Source organism: Nicotiana attenuata, unplaced genomic scaffold (genome assembly GCF_001879085.1).
Source record: "Nicotiana attenuata strain UT unplaced genomic scaffold, NIATTr2, whole genome shotgun sequence".
Classification (NCBI taxonomy): Eukaryota; Viridiplantae; Streptophyta; class Magnoliopsida; order Solanales; family Solanaceae; genus Nicotiana; species Nicotiana attenuata.
In genome coordinates, this window is record NW_017672414.1 from 16,484 (window position 1) to 41,951 (window position 25,468).

Consider the following 25,468-nt stretch of genomic DNA (forward strand, 5'->3'; position numbering starts at 1 on the left):
TCAGCCCCAAACTCCGTCGTCTTTGTTCAACAATAACCCTAATATCGTCTCGTCGATAGCAAATTTCAAACCTCCATTGTCAGCCCCAATGTACCAAAAAAAATTCCTTTCAAAAATACCTGATAGTGAGTAATGGTCATGTTTTTGCAACAATTACTCCTGTATTTGATGTAATTACTCCAACAAAGCTTTTCTGTATTTGCGTAATCTTTGAGTAATTACATCAAAGATTACTCCTAATGTAATCTAATGGTCATGCTTTCTGAAAAAATGATCCACAATGGCTCCTTTTGAATGACAGCGTGACGGAGGATTCCCGGCTTAGGGTTGCTTCTGTCGTCGGAAGAGTCGGTGACGACGTAGAATTGGTCGGCATTGCCGATGGTGGTCCCTTTACCAAAGCCCATTGCACAATCTGCTAAATTTTCATTGTCAGGCCCAATTTACCTTCCAATAGCGAATTTCGAACCTCCATCTTTCTCTCTAGGGCTTGATTTCGACATTGATTTAGAGCCCCAGGCCAGTGACAATGAAAATTTCGTTCGACAATTGAGATGAATCAGTAGAGAATCATGGTTGTATTTATGGAGAAAGACAGGCGTTGAGAGAGAGAGGGTGGAGAAAAATCTGAAGGAATGAGAGAGAAAAATAATACAAAGCGTATTTTATGGCTTAAGGGTAGGAAGTGACAATAAATAGATATTTGGCTATAAAAATCAAAAGATAGCTATGGAATATAATTTTTTAAAGGGTATTTATTTAAAATAAATAAGGTATCAACATTTGCTATAGGAGTTAAAAATTCCTAGAAATATTTTATTTGTGCAAATTGCGTGTTTGTATTATTTGGGCTCAAATTATATAGTGGGCTTTTTTGGATTATAAGAAGACTAATTAAGGTAGGGACAGCCTACTACAGCCTATTTATTTATGACGTTAACCTCTTTTACCGTGCCCTAATATATTTTCCTCCACGTTTATATCATTTTCTTTCTTTGAAAACATTTCCTAATGGCGACAGCAGCATTGACAATCTTGGCCGTCCTAGCTCTGTTTGCAGTTTCCTCTTTAACGGCGGCGTCGGAAACTCCATTTGTAGTGGCACACAAGAAGGCATCTGTCGTTAAGCTCAAGTCCGGTTCCGAACGTGTCTCCGTTTCCATTGACGTCTATAACCATGGATCTCTGTTAGTACTCCTTGCTCTTTTATTTTTTACCGCTTTATGTAACCTTATACTCAAATCCAAAAGCGCAAAATGTATGTTTCTGTATGTGTATGCATGTGTGTTGAACAATCTGATTCCTTTCTTTCTGAAACTTTGTTTATATTAGAATGGATTGTTTGTAAGATAAGTCTGAATTGAATGAGGGAATTTGGGGTCAATTCAATTTTTCTTTTTAATTTAAAGTCAGTAACAGTCTAATTACTCAGCTCGACCCTTTAGTGCCAAAAAAAAACCCGGCATTTTGGTCGTCTATTTTTCTCATAGAAAAATAGTTAAAATTGGACCTGGTATGATTTAAAATATCTTAATAGGAAATGTATTTTGTGGAAAATATTTTATCTTTAGAAATCATTTCTAGATGGTTCTTAATGTTTGGAGGGTATAAAAATAGATGGCATGTACAGGGTAGGTGGAGGATATGTTACGAGACTTGTGCATTTTAACATACTAGTCTCTCGACACGTGTACACTAAATTATATATTATATAATTTTTGTAATAATATAAATATTATAAAATAATTATCTGAATAAATAAATACACATAAATAATAAATATAAAGTTTTGCGAATAATCAAGCAATTCGTTAGTATGGTGAATTATTTGTCCAGGTCAAAAAAGATTAGATATAGTCTCAATATACGGAGATGAACAATCAAAGTTTAATTAAATAATATCATAAACACCAAGAATATTTAACTTATCAAAATGTTGGATATGAAATTAACTTCATAGAAAATAGGTGAATACTCTTATATTTGATACACTCCGTCCATTTTAATTTGTTAGTTTTAATTTGACTTGGCATAAAGTTTAATAAAGAAATGAAGACTTCTAAAACTTATGATCTTAAATATGCCCTAACATTTGTGTGTCTATCAAACTTTTGAAACTTGTGGTCTTAAAAGAGTCATAGCATTTGTCTGTTATAATAACTGTTCGTTAAGAAAATATAGGAATGTGCCGATATTTTGAAACCGACTCATAAGAAAATGTGCTAATATTTTTTAAACGAAGGGAGTAGTAGTTATCCGTTAATGAACAAACCATCTATTAGGGGAATTCTTTTGATAAATCTTGTGATATGTACTAAAGAAATAATTAAAAAGAAAGGGCATATTAATAATAATCAGACAAATATTAACTTGGTGCAATACAAAAAAAATGGACGGAGAAAGTTTTTTCCCACTCACATGTTAACTTTAAAACTTGCTAAATCTACCATAAAAAGTTTGTCCTTAACCAATGGCTCCAATATCCAAAAATAAATAATAAAATTGGTAATTCCATAGTAAGTTCATGGTCACAAAGAGCGAGATGAAAACAGGCTAGTTGCACGTCCGATCCACATTATTTAAAATTTACAACACTCCAAAGAACAATCGGTGTAACCCTATATGTAACTACTGCAATTTCAAAGACCGTCTTAACAAAACTAAGAACAATAGTTTCCAACCCGATGCTTACATTGTTTATCATATAACAGAAATAATATAGGAAAAAAAGGATGAAACACTGATTTAATTTTTCTATATTAATTGACTACACAATTAAGGAAATAGAGTTAAGGAACTTGTATTTATCGTATCTGCTAATTAGTTTATTGCAAATTTTGATAATTCTCTTTCTTTCTGCCACTGCGGGTGGCTATGAAACCAAGCTCTAGAATATGTTTGTCCCAACCTCCCTTATTCTCTTTTATTTACAAATTTTGCTTCATGTCCCTTCAAAAATAGCAAGGGTAAATAGGATATATTCTTAACATTACTGACTTATCTGAAGGGTAACATCCCTTCAAATAAATTTTCATGTTTTTTTATTTAATATTTCGTATTTGTAGGATAGTTAGATTTTAAGAAGGACATTTAAGTAGTTTAAATTTTTAGTTTAAGGGTTTTCACTTTTATAATTATTAGTATCTTAGGATGTGCTTTTTATGTGAATGCAAGTCTTGTAATAATGATATTTTAAAATATTACACGAAGGAATAAACTAAGAGTTTGTATGAATGATCTATACAGATCGTCGTATGGTGAGTTGTTTGTCGATATCAAATAATTTTTTAACACCAATCATAAAAATCACATTTGATTTATGGTTATATTTATAAAATATTTGTTTGATTCTATAATATATATATATATATATATATATATATATATAAAAGGTAATCTTTAGTCATTTATTTTCCTTGGTTGGCTTAAATGTTTTGAAAAATATTTTTCTTATGAATTTATTTTCCTACCATTGGAGGATATTATTTTCGTGATTGAGTTCTTAAAATTTTTAATATTAGAAATGATAATCATCAAAAGATATGATTGGATAATTAAATTAACTAAATAAATGCGTAAGAACTGTTAGTTTTCAGTTTTCACCATATCAATAGAATAGAATAAAATTGGAAAAGAGAGCAAGAGATTAGTTGAAATACAAAGGATTCTTTTAAAGGATGACAAAAGAAAAAGGAAATCAAATGCAATAACAATTTCGTTGGTTCTGAAACCAAACACCACAAAATATAGTTTTGGAATATAATTAATCCTTGTTTGAAACTTGGAACTAAAATTAACTTAATAGCACTACAATTGAAATAGAACAGAATAGGAAAAAAGAGCAAAGGAAATTAATTGAAATAAAGATGATGACAAAAGAAAAAAAGAACAAATTTGATACCAATTTAGTTGGTTTTGAAACCAAACACCGAAAATATAGTTTCGAAATTGATATTTATTTGAAACATGAAACCGAAAGAAAATGATTCATTACACGCATAAACCTAAGAAAACTTAATAGCACTGTAAAATCAACATTAGCAGATAGTCAAGAATAAGATATTGATAAGACTTTGTATTTATATATTAAAAAAGATACCATATAAATTTCTATCAAAGTATCTATATAGGTGCAGTTTACTAAAATCTACCTTAAATCATCCTTGCCATTTTCTTAAGTATATTACTTCTTTGCTTGTGCTATTTGTGGCATCATATATTCCTTCAAGTGATATAGTTCTTTGACAATTCAGAAAACGTGATCCATGAAAATCAGAGCAAAATTACCTGGCCACCTTCTTGCACCTATGATCCTGTTCTATATGAAACTTTAACTTAGTTATCCAACATCAAGTATTCCGTGAAAAAAAGGCATTCAGATGATACACTCTCGCGGTCCTTAAGAGGTGTAATTAAGATTGCAATAATGAACTGACTTTGAGTTTCTTAAAAACGTGATATTGGGTTTTTCTTAATGCAGATTAATGTTAAAAGGTTGGCTTTCTTCACAATTCAATGGCTGACACAAACTTGTATATAAGAATGTAGCTTTTCATTACAAGCCACCAATAACTAATTTTAGAACTCAAACGATTAGTTGCAAAATTGGAGGGTCACAACCTTTCGAGAAAGACAAATCCAATTTAGCTTTTAATATCATTTAAATACTATTATTAAATAATAGTAGTTATTTAGAAGGGTATTTTGGTAATTCAACTTTTAACTTTTGAGGTTCCCACTTTTATAATAGTATAGATAAGCGATGGGTGAAGAAAGTGACATGAAGTAAGAACTGGAAACTTCAAAGAAAATCACGTCATGTTTACTACTGTTTATATATACTTTCCATGTAAATAGTACTCCTGTATTTTCTACTAACCGATCATTTGCGTGCTTAAAGACTGTCAATGTCATATGGATGGCTCTAGTAATTTGCGTCCTTAATAGTGAAATTACTATGATGGAGTTACTTGATTAAATTTTTTTGTTTTACTATGATGGAGTTCATAGCGGCTTTTGCATCTTCTTGTCTTCAATCTTTCTTTCTAGTCTTGCTTGGGAATTTGAGCTGTGACACTTCTGACAATTCATAAAATATTAGGAATATTCTCCAATGGGAAAAGATTTATATCATTTTATGCTAAATTCTTTGATCTATCTTAATTTGCACAAGTTAATCGCCATAATTCATATTGTTCTCATATTTTAATCCTAAACATGTATGGCATGTTAATATATGTTTGCACCTGCGTTGGCTGCTGGATCAACGTACCACAAGTCGTGTTTTTATTTGTGATATAGTAAAGCTTACATACTGCATACCTATTTACTTGAGTGGGTGTGCACATCACTACGAGGTCCTGCTTTCACCCTTCATGTGGAAGGATGATAAGTTCAATCTATCTGAAAAGACTTTGTTTATCTTTTGTGAACTTGTGCAGTGCTATATATGATGTAAGTCTTACTGATGATAGCTGGTCTCCGGAAATATTTGATTTTGTGGCTGCAAACACCTCTCAGTCATGGGAAAGACTTGATGCGTAAGTTAAATCTTTTGCACATTCAAACTTGTATTCACTTCCTATTACTTGAGGCCTATGCCTCTCCAAATTTTCCTCGAGTTTGTTTGTTTCATTTAGTACAATTCTTTTGCTACATGTGATTGGCAGTGGCTCTCATGTTTCACACTCTTTTGAGTGGGAGTCCAAAGTGAAAACAACTTACTATAGCGCGCCTGCTGCCATAACATTCCGTATCCCTACGACATCAAAACTACAGGTTTGATTAATGAAAATCTGTTAGGAGAGACCTATTGGTTGCCTTCAGCTTTTATTTCTCAACTTCTACTTTTGCCATGCATTGACCATTTGCAGGAAGCATATTCTACCCCTATTCCGCCACTAGAAACCTTTGCAGAAAAAGCTGTTTCCTACAAATTAGATTTGGTAACATTTTTTTTCCTCCTTGCACAAGCATGAATTAAGGGTTCCTTCTAATTGTTCTGTAACTATTTTTTGCTGTTCTGACTCATTGTCTCTTCTTTTACCAATCTGACTGGTTTGGACTGGCTGCACACTCTCAGGCAAAGGTAATTTGAGACCTCTTCTTTATTATCTACCATTTCTCCACTGCTCAAATTCTCTACATTTCACTTGCCACAAAATGGAAAAAGCAAGTGGGGGATTATGGAGATGCCTTTCTGTTAGTTTATATGGGGAAGTTGTTTCAGGAATAGGGAAGACCAATGTAGGAGCTATATCCTATTCGGAATAGTTCAAATTCTGCTCAAATTCTCTACATTTCACTAGTATTATATATACTCTCATTACCTGTAGTGACAGCTATGTTAATGTCCTCTTTTCCAAGGTGATACGAAAATCTGTTTATAATACTTGTTGTCTTTGTGCAGAAGCTGCTCTCAAATTATGGATCCCATGTTTCTGTATTTCTCATCGTCCTATTGTTCGTGAGAGTTGTTTCTACTCCATCAAAGTCAAGTGCTGGGAACGCGAAGAAAAAGCACTGATATTCTGTTACAAAGGCATAGCCCCATATAGAAATCGTTTTTTAAGCTAGTGAAAGGAAATGTCTCAGCGAGGATACACATCTCAACTGTAAATCCTTGTAACTGCATTTTGACGAACTGAAAAATATATCGCATGAGTCCTACTAGAGCTGCCTGCAAAATTTGTATGACTAACAACTACTGAATTCCGACTTCTCTATGCAACTTTGGAGATGCTCACCTTGTCCAATTCTTAATAACCTATTTTCACCAATTCCAACTATGCTAATCAGTTTGGCGTATAAATCAATAGACGTTCACAACTCAAACTCGAAAATGGGTAGTTATTTAGACATGAAATTTTCTATATCATTCAAATCCAAAAATGTTGATTTTAAGAGGTCATTAATTGTGCTAACAATCCTAAATTTGCTGGATTAACATCCCTGAATGTGATGTGCAAGGTACTTACTCTGATTCACTGGTGTGAATAAGGAAGAGGCATCCACTTCAGTAGTATACAATGCATGCAAGTATAGTATTGATATTTATATTTTATAAGATCCTCAAGTATTTGCGTACACACTACCCTTCCCAGACCCCACTTGTGCACTTTGAAATTAGTATAGAATTGTAGGTAGTGATGTTCTTAAGCCCCTAAACTAAGCCTCTCCGGACCATACAATTGCGCGTCATCAGGGGATAACCACCAAAAACGTAAGTGTTGCAGAGCTAGGAGAACAGCTAATAGTGCCAAAAGCGAGAACCGGTTTATCTTCCACGTCAGAAAAAATCAGTTGTGTAAAACATAACAGAAAGACCAAAATACCTCTGATTTTAATACAAAAAAAAGTAGTTTGTTGTAATTGCATAAGCAGGACGACGAAGAGCCCCAACTCTCGCTTCTAAATAGGAGGAATATAAGTAAAACTTCATAGTCTAAAATTAGGAGTATATCATCATGTCATACAAACATTTTGATCACACGAGTCCACTTAAATCCATAATCTAATCAACATCTTTTCTCAAATGTGTGGTAAAACTTTATAATTATGATTATTGAGCCGCCAAAAGAAAAAAAAATCCATTTGTTTCAATTTAAATGTCACACTTATTAGTTCATTTCAAATGAATGACACATTTCTATATTTGAAAACAATTTAACTTTAAATTTTTTATTGTACCACTTTATCATTACTGAGAAGTTTTTATAGTCACACAAATATCATGACCCAATAAAGTTTTTGCCCCTTAAACTTTTAGGATCATATATTCCAAAAAATTATTTTTTTTCTCTTAAACTTTGTGTCAAGTCAAACTGGATGTATAAAATGAAACAGGGTGCCGGAAATGAGAAGACAGCAACCGCCGCATAAGTGGTGGAGCTAGCCGGTATATGGATCCCACCACACCGTTCAATCTTATAATCTCAGTACGTGTGACGTGGCATGCATCTAGAACTAAATATATAAATGACCTTTTACGTTCCACAAAATCTTCCCTCCCACTGCCCACTTCTTTCATCTAAAAAAGAAACTGAAAATTCCCCCTTCCATTTTTCTTCTTCACTTCCCTTTTAATTTCACAATTATCCATACATCTATACTACTCTCCTCAATGTACGCCTTTTTCTTCACATTCTCTTCCCCGAAACCCTAACCGGAGTTGTCAAATGTCGGAGTTTCCGTCACCGGAGGACGACGGAGCAATGGTTGCACACGACAACGTCGGCTCCAAACGCCACCGTCGTCCCAGCGTCCGTCTAGGAGACATCGGCGGCTACGATTCTTCTTTCGAACAACACCAGCGAAGGCCCAAATCTCTCATGAAGTCTCCGTCCAACAAGGTTTCCAAAAATCATCATCTCACCAACTTATCAAGTAATCAAACCCTAACCCTAGTTGATACTAACCCTAATGGCAATAGCAATTTTAAGAAAAAATTGAATAATAGGAGTAATGTTGAGGAGGAGGGTAACGGGGATGCAAATTTGGATAATGTTGCCATTGGTAGTTGGAAAATTAGGAATTTGAAATCCAAGAAAGGTCCAATAACCAAGAAAATGAGGTCTTGTTGGGCTACCAAAGATGACAAAATACTCAGTACTGATGTGGGGGATTTGGAGAATAATGAAAACTCAGAACATAGCCCAGTTCATTCCCCTGACAATAATATAGATATTGACATTTATAGAGGAATTGGTAATGTGAATGGTAGGAAGACGGCGACTAGGGTTTCAGAGGAGGGCCCAACTACTGATACAGAGGCCCGAGATTGGAACTGGGGTTCACAGAGGAATGGGGTTAAGGTGTGGCTGAACCAGCTGGGACTTGGTCGGTATGCCTCTCTGTTTGAGATTCATGAGGTTGACGATGAGGTTTTACCAATGCTAACGTTGGAGGATCTTAAGGATATGGGAATCAGTGCAGTCGGATCCCGAAGAAAAATTTATTGCTCAATTCAGAATCTAAATAAAGGGTTCTCTTGAGTGGAGGAGCATGACCTGTAAGGCTTTTGTAGTTGCATAGACTTACTGTTGAAATTTTGCTGATCATTAGCATTATTTGCAGCTTAACCTCATATTCTTGCAGATATTTTAGTAGTTTAGACTTTAGAATGCACTTCTGATATACTAGTGTGGTTTTGTAGTGTATAGTGCTCTAACTGTTGGTAACATCTTTGTTAATTTTGTCCTAAATAGATCAAAACTTTGAGACCTGCAATATAGAGATGCGTCATTCATAAATGAACGGTAGTTGTTAGTTTTCCAAATAAATTTGATGTCCAAACATCATTTCAATCTTATTTAAGCGCCACGGGTGCACATTGCTGCTACTTTCCAAATGACCCTGGGATTGTGCTATTGGCATTCTTTTCCTTTCTTAGAGTACCTGCAGCATTCAGTGAATTATATCTTCAATATATTGTAGCATGAGGAGCTCTAGAGAACATTTTCTTTGTGATAAGGTAGAAAATTGTTTTATGGGAAGGAGCTCTAGACAACATTCTCTTCAGCCATTATCTAATGTGTGGTTAATTTGGATTCAGTAGCCAATTTTGTACTTGGTGCTGCAGAATTTTGGTTATTGACGTGTTTGCTATATTGTTGGGTCTATATCATCTGTGTGAAACTAATATTCTGTGAATAAACTTATAGTGGTTTGCACTTCCTATGTGTTCTTATACTTTTGTATGTCCATGTCAAGATCATATTTGTATGAACTGTGTGGTACTGACTTTTAACTTTTTGCTTGGTTTTGGGAGTTGGCAATCATAATGTGAACTCTGAGCTTCACAGTTAGTCTCAAAGATTTCTTGCTTAAGTGAAACTGTTGTGGGGCTGTCATGACCTAAGCCCGTGGCACAAATTGTCCGCCTTGGGCCTAGGCCCGCACGGATTTGCCTTTTTGGGCTACGCCGCCTCGAGCCCCAAAAGCGCGCGTCCGTGCATGCCTAGGCTCAAAGCGGACAATTCTTGCCACGGGCTTAGGCCATGACATATATGTTATCAGAGCATGTGATGCCCATGACGGAGGGCGGGCCGATGAGGGCGGGTCAAGTAGGACTTGCAGACTTTTAGCCTGGCAAGTTTTTGAAGAAGGGGTGTATATGTCACCTTAGACGAACCCCACGTCGGAATGGGAGAGGAAAGTGAAGAGCTATATAAGGAATGACACAAGTTCACATGGTACGCGCACTTTTGGGGCTCGAGGCGGCGTAGCTCAAAAAGACAAATCCATGCGGGCCTAGGACCAAAGCAGACAATTCGTGTCACGTAGGGCTGTGCATCGGTCGGATCGAATCGGACTTAGCACATTTCGAATTGTAAATTCGGATTTCGGATTTTATAATATGCAATCCGAATCCAATCCAAATTTAATTGGATTGGATCGGGTTTTAAAGTTTGGATCGGATAATTATTTTTGATTTTCTAATCGGATTGTACGCCTTATTAAGGCTACTAACAATCTAATCGGCTACTGCACTTTTTAAGGCTACTGCTATTCACCATTCTATTAAATTGAAAGGCAACAAATGTCTTTCATAGCCATAGACAAAACAAAAGTTTCATAGCAAAATAAAATAAACTGAAATTCCAAACAAATGTCTAATAAGGGAGAAGCGTTGTTGTCCGTCAATAGGAAGAAGAGACTCAGAATGAGAGATACAAAAATAAGACTTAAGAGAAGCAGGCAGAGCAATTTGACAGAAGTTAGAGATGAGGGGCTTCGATATAAACTAAGAAAAGAAGAGTCTAAAGAGAGGCAGATGAAATAAGAAGACTTAACCCTAAAATGCAAGTCTATTATTTATACATGTCCATATAATTCGGATTTCGGGTCGGATTGGATTAAAATTATACCAATCCGAATCCGATCCGAATATCCCAACTTTTAAAAAACGTAACCGATATCCGATCCGACTATCCAAAATCTGAATAGAGTGGATCTTTCAGATTTTCAGATATCTGATTCAAATGCACAACACTTGAGCCACGGGCTTAGGTCATGACAAATATGGTATTAGAGCGCCAGCATATTGAAGCAGCTCCTGCTCCTAGTGTGGATACTATGCATCCACCTCCCTCTATCATGAAAAACACACATCATTCAGCACAAGAATTGGTAGTACAGAACATGCTCAATCATTCAGCTGTCAAATTTGTGCCAATGTGCTGTTACCCGACCGAAAATTCGTGAACCAAATTTTTTGTTCTCATCCTTTCTGTGTCAATTGTATCATAAAGTACATCACTCTCAACCTTGAGAACAATATAGAATATATTCTGTGTCCCTGCCCGGATTGCGACTAGCAAGCTTGCTAAAAGTCACGTCGTTTTCGTCTGTCAACTCCTCGCATTTTAACCCAGAGTGCCACGGAATCATGCAGCGAAAGCAAAAACTTTTCTTACAACTGGAACATATTGAGCGCTTAGCTTTTCCCCACAAGTGTCCAGAACCAATGCCCCACATTTCTGATTTGGACGGTAACAATGCGGAAACACTGAAACAGAGGACCGACATAGCACATCTCCCCATTTCACAAATAGCTCTGGACCCACAAGATCCCGAGAGGATATGGGGTCTAAAAGCTGTTACCGTCCAAATCAGATGGCATTGATTATGGACACTTAGTGGGGAAAAAGCTTAGCACTAAATTTGTCCCAATTGTAAGAAAAGTTTTTGCTTTCGCTGCATGATTCCGTGGCACTCTGGGTTAAAATGCGAGGAGTTGACAGACGAAAACGACGTGGCTTTTAGCAAGCTTGCTAGTCGCTATCCAGGCAGGGACACGGAATATGTTCTCAAGGTTGAGGGTGATGTACTTTATGATACAATTGACACAGAAAGGATGGGAACAAAAAATTTGGTTCACGAATTTTCGGTCGGGTAACAGCACATTGGTACAAATTTGACAGCTGAATGACTGAGCATGTTCTGTCATTACCAATTCTTGTGCTGAATGATGTGTGTTTTCCATGATGGAGGGAGGTGGATGCATAGTATCCACACTAGGAGCTGCTTCAATGCACTGGCGCTCTGATACCATATTTGTCATGACCTAAGCCCGTGGTATGAATTGTCCGCTTTGGGCCTAGGCCCGCAGGGATTTTCCTTTTTGGGATACGCTGCCTCGAGCCCCCTAAAAGCGCGCGTACCATGTGAACTTGTGTTTCCTCTCCCATTCCGATGTGGGATTTTTCTAAGGTGACATGTGCACCCCTTTTTCAGAAACTTGCCAACCTAGAAGCCTGCTAGTCCTACTTGACCCTCCTTCATCGGCTCGAGAGAAGAAAGTGAATGAGCTATATATGGAGCGCGCTTTTGGGACTCAAGGCGGCGTAGCCTAAAAAGGCATATCCGTGCGGGCCTAGGCCCAAAGCGGATAATTCGTGCCGCGGGCTTAGGTCATGACAGGGGCCCAACCACATTGCTGTGGAACTTTTTTTTAGATAGAATGACAAACCACATGGAAGACATACTTGAGTTACAGTGACCCTGCTGAGCACTTTGTGTTGCATAATTGATGTTTAGGAAGTGCTTCTTCATCGAAAATGAGATTAGGTCTGCCTCCTGATCAAGATGGTCATTTGTTAACCATCAGAACAGTTGGCTTGTCATCACAAGTAGAGGACAGGATGTGAAGTGAATATCTTTGTCCTCTTTGCCCTTATATGGCAACCGTAAGCAAAAACTCACGTGCAAGCACAGACAAGCCTATCCTCTCCAAAAGTGGGATGTTAGTGCCCCCCCCCCCCCCCCCCCCCCCCCCCACACACACACAGACGGATCTTGGATTCTAGGTCAGTGGATGTGGGTGCCATTGTAGTTGGTGCGAACTTAGTATATACATATTTTCTTAAATAATATTGGACCACAGTTACTGCTCATTTAGAGGCTGAACTTCAATGCGCCCATTACAACCTTACATCGTCCCCTGCTTGCCCTCCCAAACTTCCCTGCATTAGATTCAGTTTTTGGCGGAAATTGTGGTCGGAAATGCTTCCTTTCTCTTTGGTGGGTTTTTGACCGGCTTTAGGAGAAAGGGAATCTGCTGTCAGTGTGATAAATATCAGCGCAAGCGAGCTTCTCTTACTTTGTCCCAAATTAGTTGTCTTGTTTGCGAGACAAACTATGTGAACTTTGACTAATGTTATAAAATGTATTTTTTCGATCATTTTGATATGAGAAAAATTGCACGTGTAGTACTTGCTGAATAGTTTGTGAATGTCTAAATTTAATTTTAAAATATTGAGTTTATCTAATCTAATTTAGTCTAAAAAATTAGTCAAATTGACTCTCTAGAAGTAATACTTGACAACTAACTTGGGACGGAGGGAGTACAAGTTATTGATTATTCTGAATCCACAGCGTAGAAGATTCTGCAATTAATCTTTGGGTGCTCATCCAGAATCTTTCTTCAAGAAAGCTGTACCTGAGAACAGCTCCAGAACTTCTGAGAGTTCTGCGTTTCACATAGGTGGATTTTCAGAATGTTTTGGGACTAGTATTGAAACGAGCGAACTGATTGTTTAGATTGTTTTGTTATTCTATGTGCTTCAGCTCACCTTTTATTTGCTTCTTGGAGTTCTGGGCCAGCAAGGCCACCAGATTCGTGCAGAACCCTATATATCTTCTAGAGCCAGCAAACTGCAGTTTCTATTCTAGCTAGTAATTCTAATTTTGAGTCCTTTTGTATGGCCAGATGGTTTCTCGACTTTGACGGAAGTAGTCAGGTGGTATGAAACATGATCCTGGACAGATAATGGTTCTTTCCACGCGTTTATGGACTTGATGTGCGTGATAGCTCAATTTAGTAGTACACCAATTCTCCTGATTGATTGGACGCATTATGCCTATTATTTTGGGCAACAACAAAATTAGATTGTCGCCCGAAATAAATTATATTCGCTAGCTAAAAAGTATATTAAAAATATATATTATTTGTATATTTTATATATATATATATATATATTGTCGACTATTACTTTAGGGAGAGGCTAAAAATATACACTGCCTAGTTGTAGCAGAACGTTGGAACTGCTTCTCTGTTTTTGGACTGAGTTGGGTGCAGCGCCAGCCTCAGTCAATAAGAGATGCCTATGAATGCTGGAGTTTTTGTGGAGTTGATAAAGCTATCAAAAAAGTTTGGAGGATGATCCCAGCTACTACTTTTTGGTGTTTGTAGAATAAAAGGAACCATAGATGTTTCGATGGAATTTCGACTCCAACACACACTTTGAAGGCTAGCTGTTTAACCAACCTATACAGCTGGTGCACTCTTGCCCCTGTAAATTGCCCAATTAATTTTTTGGATGTTGTTAGCTTCTTAAACTTAGCTTAGCAACCATTGTACCGGAGCAAACACTACTTTTTCTTTTTGTATATATATATATATATATATATATATATATATATATATTTCTGTATTAGATTTTTCTGATACATTTCTGCATAGTTCCCATATAGATCAATAGAGGGCCTGTAGCATGGGGGAGCTAGCATGCTGATCAGTTATATAATATTTGTTTTACTAAATTTAGTTAAATTCTTTCTTTGCAAAGAGATGTAAGAATCATTTTGCGAGGATGTAAATACTTGGATTACGGCAATGTGGTAGTTAAGAAATATAAGTGGCTTTTTATCACCATGGTTATTTCTAGCTCTCATTCTGAACCGATATCGGATTACTTTTCAGACTGCTCAATTGCCATATTATAGCAATGCGGTGGTCCTGAAAAATAATGGCAACCATGTTCATTTCTGGCTTCTCCTTCAGAACAGAATATCTTATATCTTCCAACTATATACGTCAGAAGTGGTGGAGCCATTGCCCTTGCTGCTCATTGAAAAAAGAATTGAAGAACTCCAATGGTGTGTGTTTTGAAACAGGAAAGGGGAAAGAAAAAAACCGAAAAAGAACAAAAATATGAATTTTATATCTCAAGATGAAATTTTGTTGCTGAATGACGCCATCAATTAAATGGATAAAGAGCCTAAATTTTCTAATCCATAAAATAATGCCAGTTACTGCTTGACTTCTTCATTTCATGCTAAAACCAACTACCCGTAGAAGAGAGGTGCTAGCTGATATACATCTAAGAGGGTTAAACTTAAAAAAGAATATAATCTGTCCCATACAAGCCGCCAAAAGAATACAAAAATAAATGGAAAACTCATGTCGTATAATTTGGTAAGAGCCACCTTAACCTTCCACGTGCCTCGTCAACAAGGCTTAAACCAACGTTGTTTGTAACATTCACAGGTCTCAAGCGCTGCAGATTCTGAAGACAGTTGAGTGGTCAAAAAATGCACATAAAAGAAGATTGGCAGGCTATCTTCCAACGGCACGCCAGGCCCTTTTCACAGAATAACCCTCAGTGGTCTAATGATCTTATTGTTAGCTCAGTTTTCTGATTATCAATTTATTGGTAACTGTGCAGAGTTGGCCATGTCCTGGATTGTGCTCCAAAGGATACATTGTAGTGCCTTTCACATATTTGTGGTGTTCAACGGCTGCTTTTCTAAGATTTGACATGTCCACATTCTTTCCTTTCTGTTTCTTAATGATGGAACATGTAGCCAAAAGATTGGTCGATCCGGCTCCTACCCTCCTGTAGAGACATGCAGACCGAGCTTAAATGAAATTGTCAAACAATTTGGATAAAGAAACTTGAGATTCATTGGGATGTGGATTTCTTGACAATTGAATTAACGGAAAAGGTCCTGATATACCCCTTTAGTATTAGAAACTGTTTAAAATTATCCCTCGTTATACTATTGGATCAGAAGAACCCCTACCGTTTTACTATCCAAACAAATATACCCGTAACTTGACGTACTGGACACGTGGCACTCATCCAAGGCTTTTGGTCCATCCGGAGTTAGATGAGATGCGACCCGCCTCACTACCCGTCGCAAACTCGATATTTGAACTTGAAGCTTCGAGCTTCTTTAATGGAGTTTTAAGCTTATCTTCGAGTTTCACAACTCCAATCCAATGGACATTTCAACTCCAGTAGAACACCCAAACGAGATTTCAGCTCCAAGGTATCCAATAAACGTAATGCTAAAACCATCATATTTAACTTCGAAGAACCGAACCTGCCAAGCTCAAAAAGTTTATAACCCACAGTACTTATTGACAGTAGCTCTTACGATTTAAAAATCCAAAGAAAACCCTCTCGTGTTTTAATTTGCACAAAACTCCAGTTAGTTGTTCCAGGCAGATCAAAATATTGATGTAAAGAGATATATGGGACTCATATATATTGAGACCATTCAACTATCGAATTCAAAAAGGAATTCCTAATAGGAAGAGACTATATCAGCCTGGAGAAACGTCAATTAGCGGCAAAAGAAGTCGATTACAAATACCAGCCAAAGTTAAAACCCAAATAGATGAAATATTGGCGGAACATTGATCAATGATTAAGTTTCATTTTGAGAGAGAGAAACACACCAGTTCGACGAGGAATTACTTGGCCGGTTAGGGTTTGTGAATGGGGCGGGTTGCATCTCATCTAACACCGGATAGACCAAAAGCCTCGGATGAATGCCACGTGTCCAGTCAGTTAAGTTAGGGGTACATTTGTTTGGATAGTAAAACGGTAGGGGTTCTTTTGATCCAATAGTATAACGGGGGATAATTTTAAACAATTTTTAATAGTAGAAGGGTATATCAGGACCTTTTCCGTTGAATTAAAGGTTATTGCGGCAGCAGGAAATATGATCATTTACCTCAGCAATTTCTCTGATGCAATTCGGGCAGCAGTGATTGAGCTGCGGCTGGGTAACCACTTCACAACACGATTTGGATCCGCTCGCATTGGGGAATGGATTTTAATAAGCTTTAAAATTTTGATAAAAGTTAGATTGGCAATTTATCAATGAAAGAAACTCATAATACTGTGAAAGAAAAAAAAAAGTAACATTAGCTGGAAATGGAAGCGCCCGAGTGCTTTGTTACTAGTTCTCTTACGACTGTTTCTCAATTTTCTATTTTAGGGTATAATTTTAGTGTTCCTCCAGGATGTATCTAGACCCTTGTGGTCCGGCCCTTCCCCGAACCCCGTGCATAGCGGGAGCTTAGTGCACCAGGCTGCCTCCAGGATGTATTTACAAGCAGAGGCATATGTAGTGTTCAACCAACGGGTTCAATTGAACGCATAACTTTCGACGCGGAGTAAAAATTTATATGTAAAAATTCATTAAAATTGTAAAAATAGTAGATATAAACCCATAACTTTAAAAATGTAATGGATTCAATGCTAAAAACCTTGAAGTTGAACCCATAGGATTTAATTCCTAGATCCGCCTCTGGACTACAAGGTCCATGTATGTGAAAGTGTGTTACAGGAAAATCTGTGATCTCCATTCTCTGTCTCTTCTGTGAGTGCTTACTTTCTTCTTTGATAATTAACGTTAAGCAGTTAACTATATTTTTCTTCATAATATGGCCAACTTACCACCCCTTAGATTTATCATTATAACTGAAGTGATGAAAGACACTATTTGGGGAAAAGTAAACAGATTAGCATCTTTGTAAAAGCAGTTATCACTAACCCCTAGGCATTCCATCATTTGATAGTATGCCCTTCCCTGCAGAGGTGTATGACCTTGCCGAGACTCTGAGAAATATCTGGTCCTGAGATGATACAAACACTTTCTGATCAGGTATGCTGGACATGAAGATCTGGTCACTATGTTCTACAATATTTAGATAAAACGAATCTGCTATAAGCTGCTTTAGCTTCATCTTACCATTCTTTATAGCCTGGATCAACTGTAAAACCATACATATCAACAGTATCACACATGGAAAGGGCAAATTCTAGAGCCTTTAGTCCAGTTCCTTTTGCTGCAGAACCAAAGGATGCACCCAACATGAGATATACTGGGTTGAGAATTGGAACTTCCTACAGAAAGACATACCACACAGGAAGGTGTAAATAAATAATTTCCACTCTGCCCGAGAAACAACTATATTGTATCGTATGGCGAAATATCTAGTTTCAGGCGAAACACTTTGGAGTGGATACATTAGCTATACAATAACAAGAAGCACATAACAAAGAAGTATTTTACACACACAGACAACAAAACCAAAATTCTGGTTTTTATTTCGTTTCAAAAGGGAAAACATCTTCCCAAACTAGATATAAGAAATAACTCACCATAGATTTGGCTTAGTAGATAGAAGTTCCCAAACAACAGCACACAAGTCAGCTTGGGATGTACAGTCAGTGTAATGATTATAGTTGTGTTTGCATTCTACATTGCAGAATTTTAGTGTAGTTACACAACATGACTGATACTCTCAGTTCTCTGGGATGCAAAACTAAACACTCCATTTGTTTTATATCTTCTTTTCTCTAACCATATAGCATATCTATTTCCTACCAAACCATCCAGACAAATAATTTTGTTCTTCTCTGTCTTGCTACGAAGAAATACACATTCAGTCTTCTAACAAGTAAGCTTGGGATAATAGTTAACCATCATCATATCAACATGGATCATCTCGCAGGTGAACATTGGGCATGGGTTTGTTAAGTGCACCAGGATCCAGATCAAATATTGAAATTCCATGGAACATATTATCTTACTTCCTCCAATGGTAGATGGTTCTTTAAGATAGTCTAAGTCAATGCACATCATGCAAAACAATAAGATAATTTAAAATTCCATGCTTATCAAATACAGAAGAATATACTCACCCGAATCATCTTGTTCATGATGTCATGTATAGTTGTTTTGACTATCAGCACCTCCTTTCCTTTGTCTGTAGAATTTAAGATTTTTAACATGATTGTAATAAAGATCAAACCCTACAACAAGTGGAATGGTGCCAATACCATACAACTCCGCTACTTTGTCAAGAGCTTTAGCAGAACCCCTATTAAGAAGGCGAAATGTACTTTTGGAGCCCACAAATTCCGTGTAGTTCTGTGAAAACAATAAAGAGGGAGGTGTTAAGGGTACACCAAAGCAAGTGAAACGAAGAAGTTGATAAGATTGCAAAACCTGTATCGGTGCTCCATTTTCCCTGAAAACAGCTTCATAGCTATCGATCTCATCGCCAAATTTTGTTTTCAGAAGATCCCCTGAGTTTCCAATAACAGCACATCGACCATACTGCCTTGGGAATAAAGGTGGTCTTTCTGGAAGTACTAGAGAGAGCTTCTCCATGCAAAGAGTTCTATTCTCACATCGGTTCCTGCACCAGAAAAGTGATGCATCCACTATAATCAGCACACTACCCAGATTCTTTAGTTACAGGAAGTTGAAGTTCATGTAATCTTCAAGTTCTAATCAAAGATTGAAGAACTTTGCCTTACATTAAGAGTTAACAATCCTATGATATAGAAATACACATTGCACACTGCTGTAAGATCACATAGAAGATTTCAGTTATATTCGATCAAGAAGTTAGCAACATAAAGAGAGTGAAAGTGTTGATCACTTACTCCTACAGTGTTCTGTATCCCACCAATTTTGGCAGCTATGTTTTGGTATATAGGGGCTACAGTTGTAATGCCAAAGACTACTTATGAGCTACTATATATTGCTGGTTCAGAAAAGACGAGGCAAAAAGAAATTTTGAAGAAATGGAATACAATTCCAGCATGTATTTGGTGGGTTTTACGAGAAGAGAAGAACCAGAGGTGCTTCGAGGGTCAGTATAATCCAGTGTAGAGACAAAACTTAACTGTCTTTTTTTTTTGTGCAAAATGGAGTATACAGATGTAGCTGAATCTATGCTAGAAGTTATAGGGATCATTACATGGACAGGTGATGTTTATGGCTTAGAGCTAGACTGGCCTTTTTGCCTTTTGCGGCCTGCTGAATGATTCTGATGTAAATATTCCTGCACTTTCTTGGTGCTGTTTTTGCTATTAATGAAATTTCCTTTACTGATCCAAAAAGTTAGCAACATAACGTATTACATTAGAAGGACAAGTATCTACAGTGTATTTGCCTGTTTGAAGAAAAATTCAATCATTCCGTTCATGTTTGTGCAGCTAGTTATGCACTTATATATTTAAGGAATTCTACGTGATAGTACCAACAATATCGAGAACCATATGGTCGAGTGAGAGATAACGCTTACAGGAGTACTCCCTTATTAATCCTCCGCCATGCATAGTCCTCCCATCCATTTGGTAGAGCATCAATGTACTCTTTAGTGAGTACTGTGGTACTGTTCCTCACCTGAGCAATCATCCCACTGTATTTAAATCAATTGTTGTATGTAAAACAATACGCAAGCTGTAAAGTTTAGGTAAGCCAGCTTCAAGCAAATGCTCTAGCTGGAGAAGCAGAACACCTTAATTTCAATAATAACACAAATAGTACAAATTAAATCCTGTAGTCAAGTGAAAAACTTAGTGACCTGTTCCCAAGTAGCCACAGCTTCACATAAATTCAGCTCATATGACAAGCCCTCAAGCTCTCCCGTTTTTGGATCTTTCTATTGGATGTGGAACAAAAAAAGGTGGTTAGTTACTAGCTGAGGATATTCAACAACTATTTGCAAGTTGCATTTTATGAAATAAGTATCGAGTGAGAGAGGGACAATCAAGTTCTTGTGCAAGAAAGAGAATTAGGCTTTTGATGTGTCAGAATTATAATGATGAAGAAGAAGATCAACTAGCATGGTAGCTAGGACAGAGAAACATGGAGAGCTTTTCTTTGTTTTTTTGTTTTTTTTTTTGCTTGGGGGTTTGGGGGGTTGCAGTGCACGAAAGAAAAACTTACCCATTTTGGAACTGTTTCACTGGGAAACCTCATTATAACCTCGCAATAGTCCCTGCCACTCACAGCTTGTAAACCTAATCCATTTGCACTCTGCATCACTTTAAAGTTAGCAAATATAACAAACATGCCTGAAGAAATATGTTGTCAACCGATCATAAAGATCTAATAGCTGATGTACATTAATCCCCAGTCATTTCTCATGCTTATGTATAAACAACAAACACTATAACCAAAGCAAAGTATATCCTCACTAGTTTTGCAACTGAAGTTGCCAAAGGGGAGAAAAAGCAGAACTCTCAAAATATTGCAAAGAATAGCGTTCTTCAGCTTTTTCAACCCCTCTAGAAGACAAAGTATGCAGATATATGTCAACCAATCTTAAAAATCGGACAGCTGAAGCATAGTAATCTCGGGTCATTCACGTATAAACCACAAACACAATAACCAAACCACAGTATATTCTCACTATTTGTGCAACTGAAGTTGCCAAGGGGGAAAAAGCAGAACTCTCAAAAATATTGCAAAGAATAGTATTCTTCAGCTTTTTCAACCCCTCATGAAGCCAAAGTACGCATATCTATTTAGCTTTGCAGCAGAGACAGAAGCAACTATTGCTCAGTGCAGAACTAGGAACGACTGCACTGGTTTTAGAAGGAATGCTTTAATTGGAGTACGGATAACATAGCTCCAAGATTTGGGGCAGGTTAGTGCTTTTTCAGACAAACCTTACTCACTGGTCTGGACTGCTATCAGTAGTGGAAGGTTCACTGTGAAGTCTTGCTACCAAAGCCTCACCACCGTTGGACTCAGATTTACAGTGGATGTGGAAAATGATATGGAAGACCAATGGCAATGCCCCTTATAAATACACTTGCTTTAGTTGGTTAACGGTGCATCATACCCGCTTGACACAGAGGAACTTGCAGAGCAGAAGACTGCAATCATGCAGCAAATGCTACTAGTGTGGAGCACATACATGAACACCTATTTGCATTTCCCTGTGGCAGCGGAATTCTGGGTACTGTTTCTCAAATTTATAGAGTTGAATGAGTGATGTCGATTTATTTTGTTGGTGAGATGGATGTAAGTTCAGATAAAATTGAAGGGGATGTAGAACAAAATACCAGCTGCATTGCTTGGGTTTTGTGAATGGAAGACCTCAGACATATTTTTAAGTTGAAGTGTTTTAGTATTTTAGCTCTATGGTGTAAATTACATTATGTATTATGAGAATAGTTTGGTAGATCATTACGAGAAAGCTGATTGTGAAGAGTTGGTTCTCTTTAGTGAAAACCAGCACTATCCTAGTGCTTGCCTTTTGGGCATTCATGAAAACTTTTGCTTACTTAGAAAAAAATTATTCTTCAGCTTTCATCTTAAACTAATGAAGAATGTCATTCCACATAGTACTTAGGAAAACGAAAACGCTGCAGACATTAAACTAATGATATCAGAAAACACACAGAGAGAGGTAACAAACACTGACCTAAGCTTAACCAATATTAGCCTACTGCCTAAAAGAGCAAGTTACTGATTCTGATCTTTGCACCGTAATTTAACATGAAATATTAGGTAAAAGACGTTCAATCAGACAAGTCTAGATATGCTAGATTACAGACTAAGATTTAGCGTCCCGCGATCTAAGTTAGCAATAATTGGACAGTAATATATCAATGAAGCCTAAGATTCCTTCATTTTCTAGCTTCTCGCCAATGCCGTAACTAAAAGAAGTGCACAAATAGAGATTCACCTTTGTATTTGACAATTCAGATACTTTAAAGCTTAATTAAGCAATGAGAAGAAACTTCCATATCAAAACTGAAAACGCATAACCAAAAACCAACACAAGTCCAGCTCACCACACACTTCTGGAAACCACTCTGTAGAGTTCGTAATGCCTCCAAATCATCATCCGAGACATGATATGATCCATCTACATATATAACGAACAAAATTTATCAATTCATTCACATTCACAAGTCGATGCACAACGAAATAGTAAATTTTTTCTATGTTTTAGTGCGAATAAAAGAACCGGTAAATGAATTATCCACGCACGTGGAGTGGAGAGACCAGTGATGTAGATGAGAATAGCTCCAAGTCCAGATGCCAAAGCAACTAAAAATGCCAGCTTCAATAGCTTCATCTAAAATCTATATTACTACTTCGCCAATTTTCTGAACTTCAATCAATCAATCAGTGAATCTATTGCTCTGTGTGTGTGTGTTGTGAGTATGGTGAGCGTTAGATCTGGAAGAGGAAATTGAAACTCTCTTAATTTTTCGCTCTCAAATCAGTGGACACTCACCGGAAGCTTCCCTGTGCTTTTTTTTCATTTTTAGTTTTTACCAATGAAGTTTAAAAGCGTGTCTTTCAGACGCCCCAACTTATCTATACTTCATTTTAGGCTCCTAAACTTGCAATATTCCTTCTACTGCCCACTGAAATACTACTATTCTATTTTAGATTCTAAGGCAATCGTCAACATAGAGAATCTACCCGTTCATTTGGAATGTACAACATATATTTTGAAATAGAGTTTCCAAAACAATTTTATCATCCTACTTTTTCATCTTCCTATTTACTATAATATAAGTTGCCCTTAAAATTGCTTGAAGATTAACCCACATATCCGCCGCCCACCTATATATATATATATATATATATATATATATATATATATATATATATATATATATATATATATATATACCGGCAAGAGAAAGTAAATATTGAATCTGACTAGTCATTTATGTAAGAAATCCCAAATTATTTTGATTTGATATTTTAATAATTGGAGTTTTCTATCGGCTTAAAATAGCCCCTAAAACTAAAGTTGGGGCTTTATGGAGCTAGTAGATTAATAGAGGATAATCATAAAATAAATTCGATATATTATTATTTACTCGTAAAACGGTACAGTTGAATTTGTTACGTGGTTGATAGACAAGCGAACTGATTTGATCCAAAAATGATAAATAAATGAGATTAAAAGTAAGACTTAGCAAATGAAATTGAGGAAGATGACAAGCCTGGCTCCGAGAGCAGTGTTTCCGAAGAAAAAAAATGAGAGAAATGTAAAAGAGCAAACAAAATTCTTTAATTGAGAGCAAAAATGGAATACAACATAAGTTTTGCCAAGAATTTTTCTGTTGTACAATGGCCATTGAGCCTGCTATTTATAGTTATACCTAGGGAACAAGATCCTAGGATCAAGCCCCACTTGAATGATAATAAAGAAGTCATTGATGAACATGTAACGGTACGTCATAAATGAAAATATTCTCTGCAACGACTGCCCGTTTAATGTTAGAGAATATTCTTCGTTGAATGATATCCGATGGCAAATATTCGACCTACTCCCGTTGACTAAGCTCTCTTCGGGGTTTACCCGATGTCAATTACAATTGTTGTTCCCGGTGCTGGTTGTTACTTGATTCAACTTTTACCTATCTTCGGTTCTACGTGTCATGCTATTATTCGATCATTATTATAAACCGATTTCACCCTATACAGATAGTACCCCTGCTTTCCGGTGGCATATCTTGGTGTCACCGGAAAGTTGATGAAGATTTCTTTTTTGGCGAAAAATCTCCTGAACAGTATCTGACGATTGAAAGAACGCACGTCTTCTCACATTTAATACCCCGAACACGTTTTGCCCTACGGTTCAACAATATTTTTGCCGGTCCTCGAGGTAATCATGATCATGATTTTTGCCATCTATATCTATACTTTTACTCATCATTTTACCTCTTTCGCTTCCAAAATTTCCATAAGTTTATGGTCTTCTCTGCACTCAACCTCCTTCTACTTAGAAAACTTTCATCTTCTCTAACTTTTTCTAAATATTTCACTGCCTTTTTACTACCATGTCTTCTTCTACTACATCTTTTAGAAACTCCAGTCTTCTCTTCGGTGGAGGTAAGAGAAACAAAGACAAAGAAGTTGACGTTGATTCTGAGCCTCCTACTGTAAACACCATCATACCCAAACACCTGAGTACCGTCAATGACTTTCAAGATAAGGTTCCATATGCGTCCCTACGGACTTGGGCCATTAGTAGGTCCTCCTCCTCTATTCGCCCTTCCAGTATTCCTACAGTGAAGGAAGACTGCAACTGCCCAAACCTTAACATCCTCGCCCCGGATATGATAGAGCGGGTTACCTTCACCAAGGAAGGTTTTATGTATGTCCATATGTATCCATTGACCTTGGGCCCATTTTTCCTGAGGTCGAATAAAGGGCTCGGCCCCGTAATTTTGGAATTCTACCACTGGTATCGAGTCTACTTAGCACAAGTAGGCCTATCTATATGGAGAATGGTGGCTTTCCTACGCCAATTGTGCACAGAGATTAGGAAAACCCTAACCCTAGCACATATAATGAATCTCTACTCTCACAAAATTTTCCACGGGGGTAATAAACTTCAGCAAACGTGGCCATCACGCTCTACTCACTAGTGTGGATGATGATAACAATCGAGGATGGATGGACCGATTTGTCATCATCGCCACCAGGGATATCATCCCGGCTACAGCTTTGCCTTTTTCTTGAGTCGTGGAACCAATTTTGTAAGTATTTAATTCATTTCCTTTCTTCATGAAAGATTGTTTTCCACTATTGTTGGCCTCTTCGTTTATTTTATTTCAGCTACTCGGTGGGAACCACCATGGGTTCCAGGCCTGGGCCAATGGGTTTA

At 37.0% G+C, this 25,468-nt stretch overlaps 4 protein-coding genes across 4 annotated transcripts; 2 read left to right on the top strand and 2 right to left on the bottom strand.

Moving 5' to 3' along the window:
- The first annotated feature begins 942 nt into the window (after window positions 1-942).
- On the top strand, window positions 943-6,779 carry LOC109213105. The gene is made up of 6 exons (XM_019376865.1): window positions 943-1,187; window positions 5,442-5,540; window positions 5,670-5,778; window positions 5,874-5,945; window positions 6,083-6,088; window positions 6,410-6,779. Exons 1-6 carry the CDS (start codon window positions 1,012-1,014, stop codon window positions 6,524-6,526), a joined length of 579 nt encoding a protein of 192 aa, XP_019232410.1. The 5' UTR covers window positions 943-1,011; the 3' UTR covers window positions 6,527-6,779.
- Window positions 6,780-7,980: 1,201 nt separating this feature from the next.
- On the top strand, window positions 7,981-9,340 carry LOC109213106. Its single transcript, XM_019376866.1, has one exon. It carries the CDS (start codon window positions 8,178-8,180, stop codon window positions 8,991-8,993), a length of 816 nt encoding a protein of 271 aa, XP_019232411.1. The 5' UTR covers window positions 7,981-8,177; the 3' UTR covers window positions 8,994-9,340.
- A 2,047-nt stretch (window positions 9,341-11,387) lies between these two features.
- On the bottom strand, window positions 11,388-12,055 carry LOC109213100. The gene is made up of 2 exons (XM_019376857.1): window positions 11,747-12,055; window positions 11,388-11,597 (listed from the first exon to the last, which is right to left on the bottom strand). Exons 1-2 carry the CDS (start codon window positions 12,053-12,055, stop codon window positions 11,388-11,390), a joined length of 519 nt encoding a protein of 172 aa, XP_019232402.1.
- Window positions 12,056-14,940: 2,885 nt separating this feature from the next.
- LOC109213104 (sialyltransferase-like protein 2) lies at window positions 14,941-23,091 on the bottom strand. Its single transcript, XM_019376862.1, has 12 exons — window positions 22,825-23,091; window positions 22,626-22,699; window positions 20,767-20,856; window positions 20,402-20,479; window positions 20,120-20,220; window positions 19,033-19,225; window positions 18,864-18,954; window positions 18,726-18,790; window positions 17,770-17,924; window positions 17,572-17,653; window positions 16,747-16,856; window positions 14,941-15,620 (listed from the first exon to the last, which is right to left on the bottom strand). The coding sequence occupies exons 1-12, from the start codon at window positions 22,910-22,912 to the stop codon at window positions 15,407-15,409; spliced, it is 1,341 nt and encodes a 446-aa protein (XP_019232407.1). The 5' UTR covers window positions 22,913-23,091; the 3' UTR covers window positions 14,941-15,406.
- Between the last annotated feature and the right edge of the window lie 2,377 nt (window positions 23,092-25,468).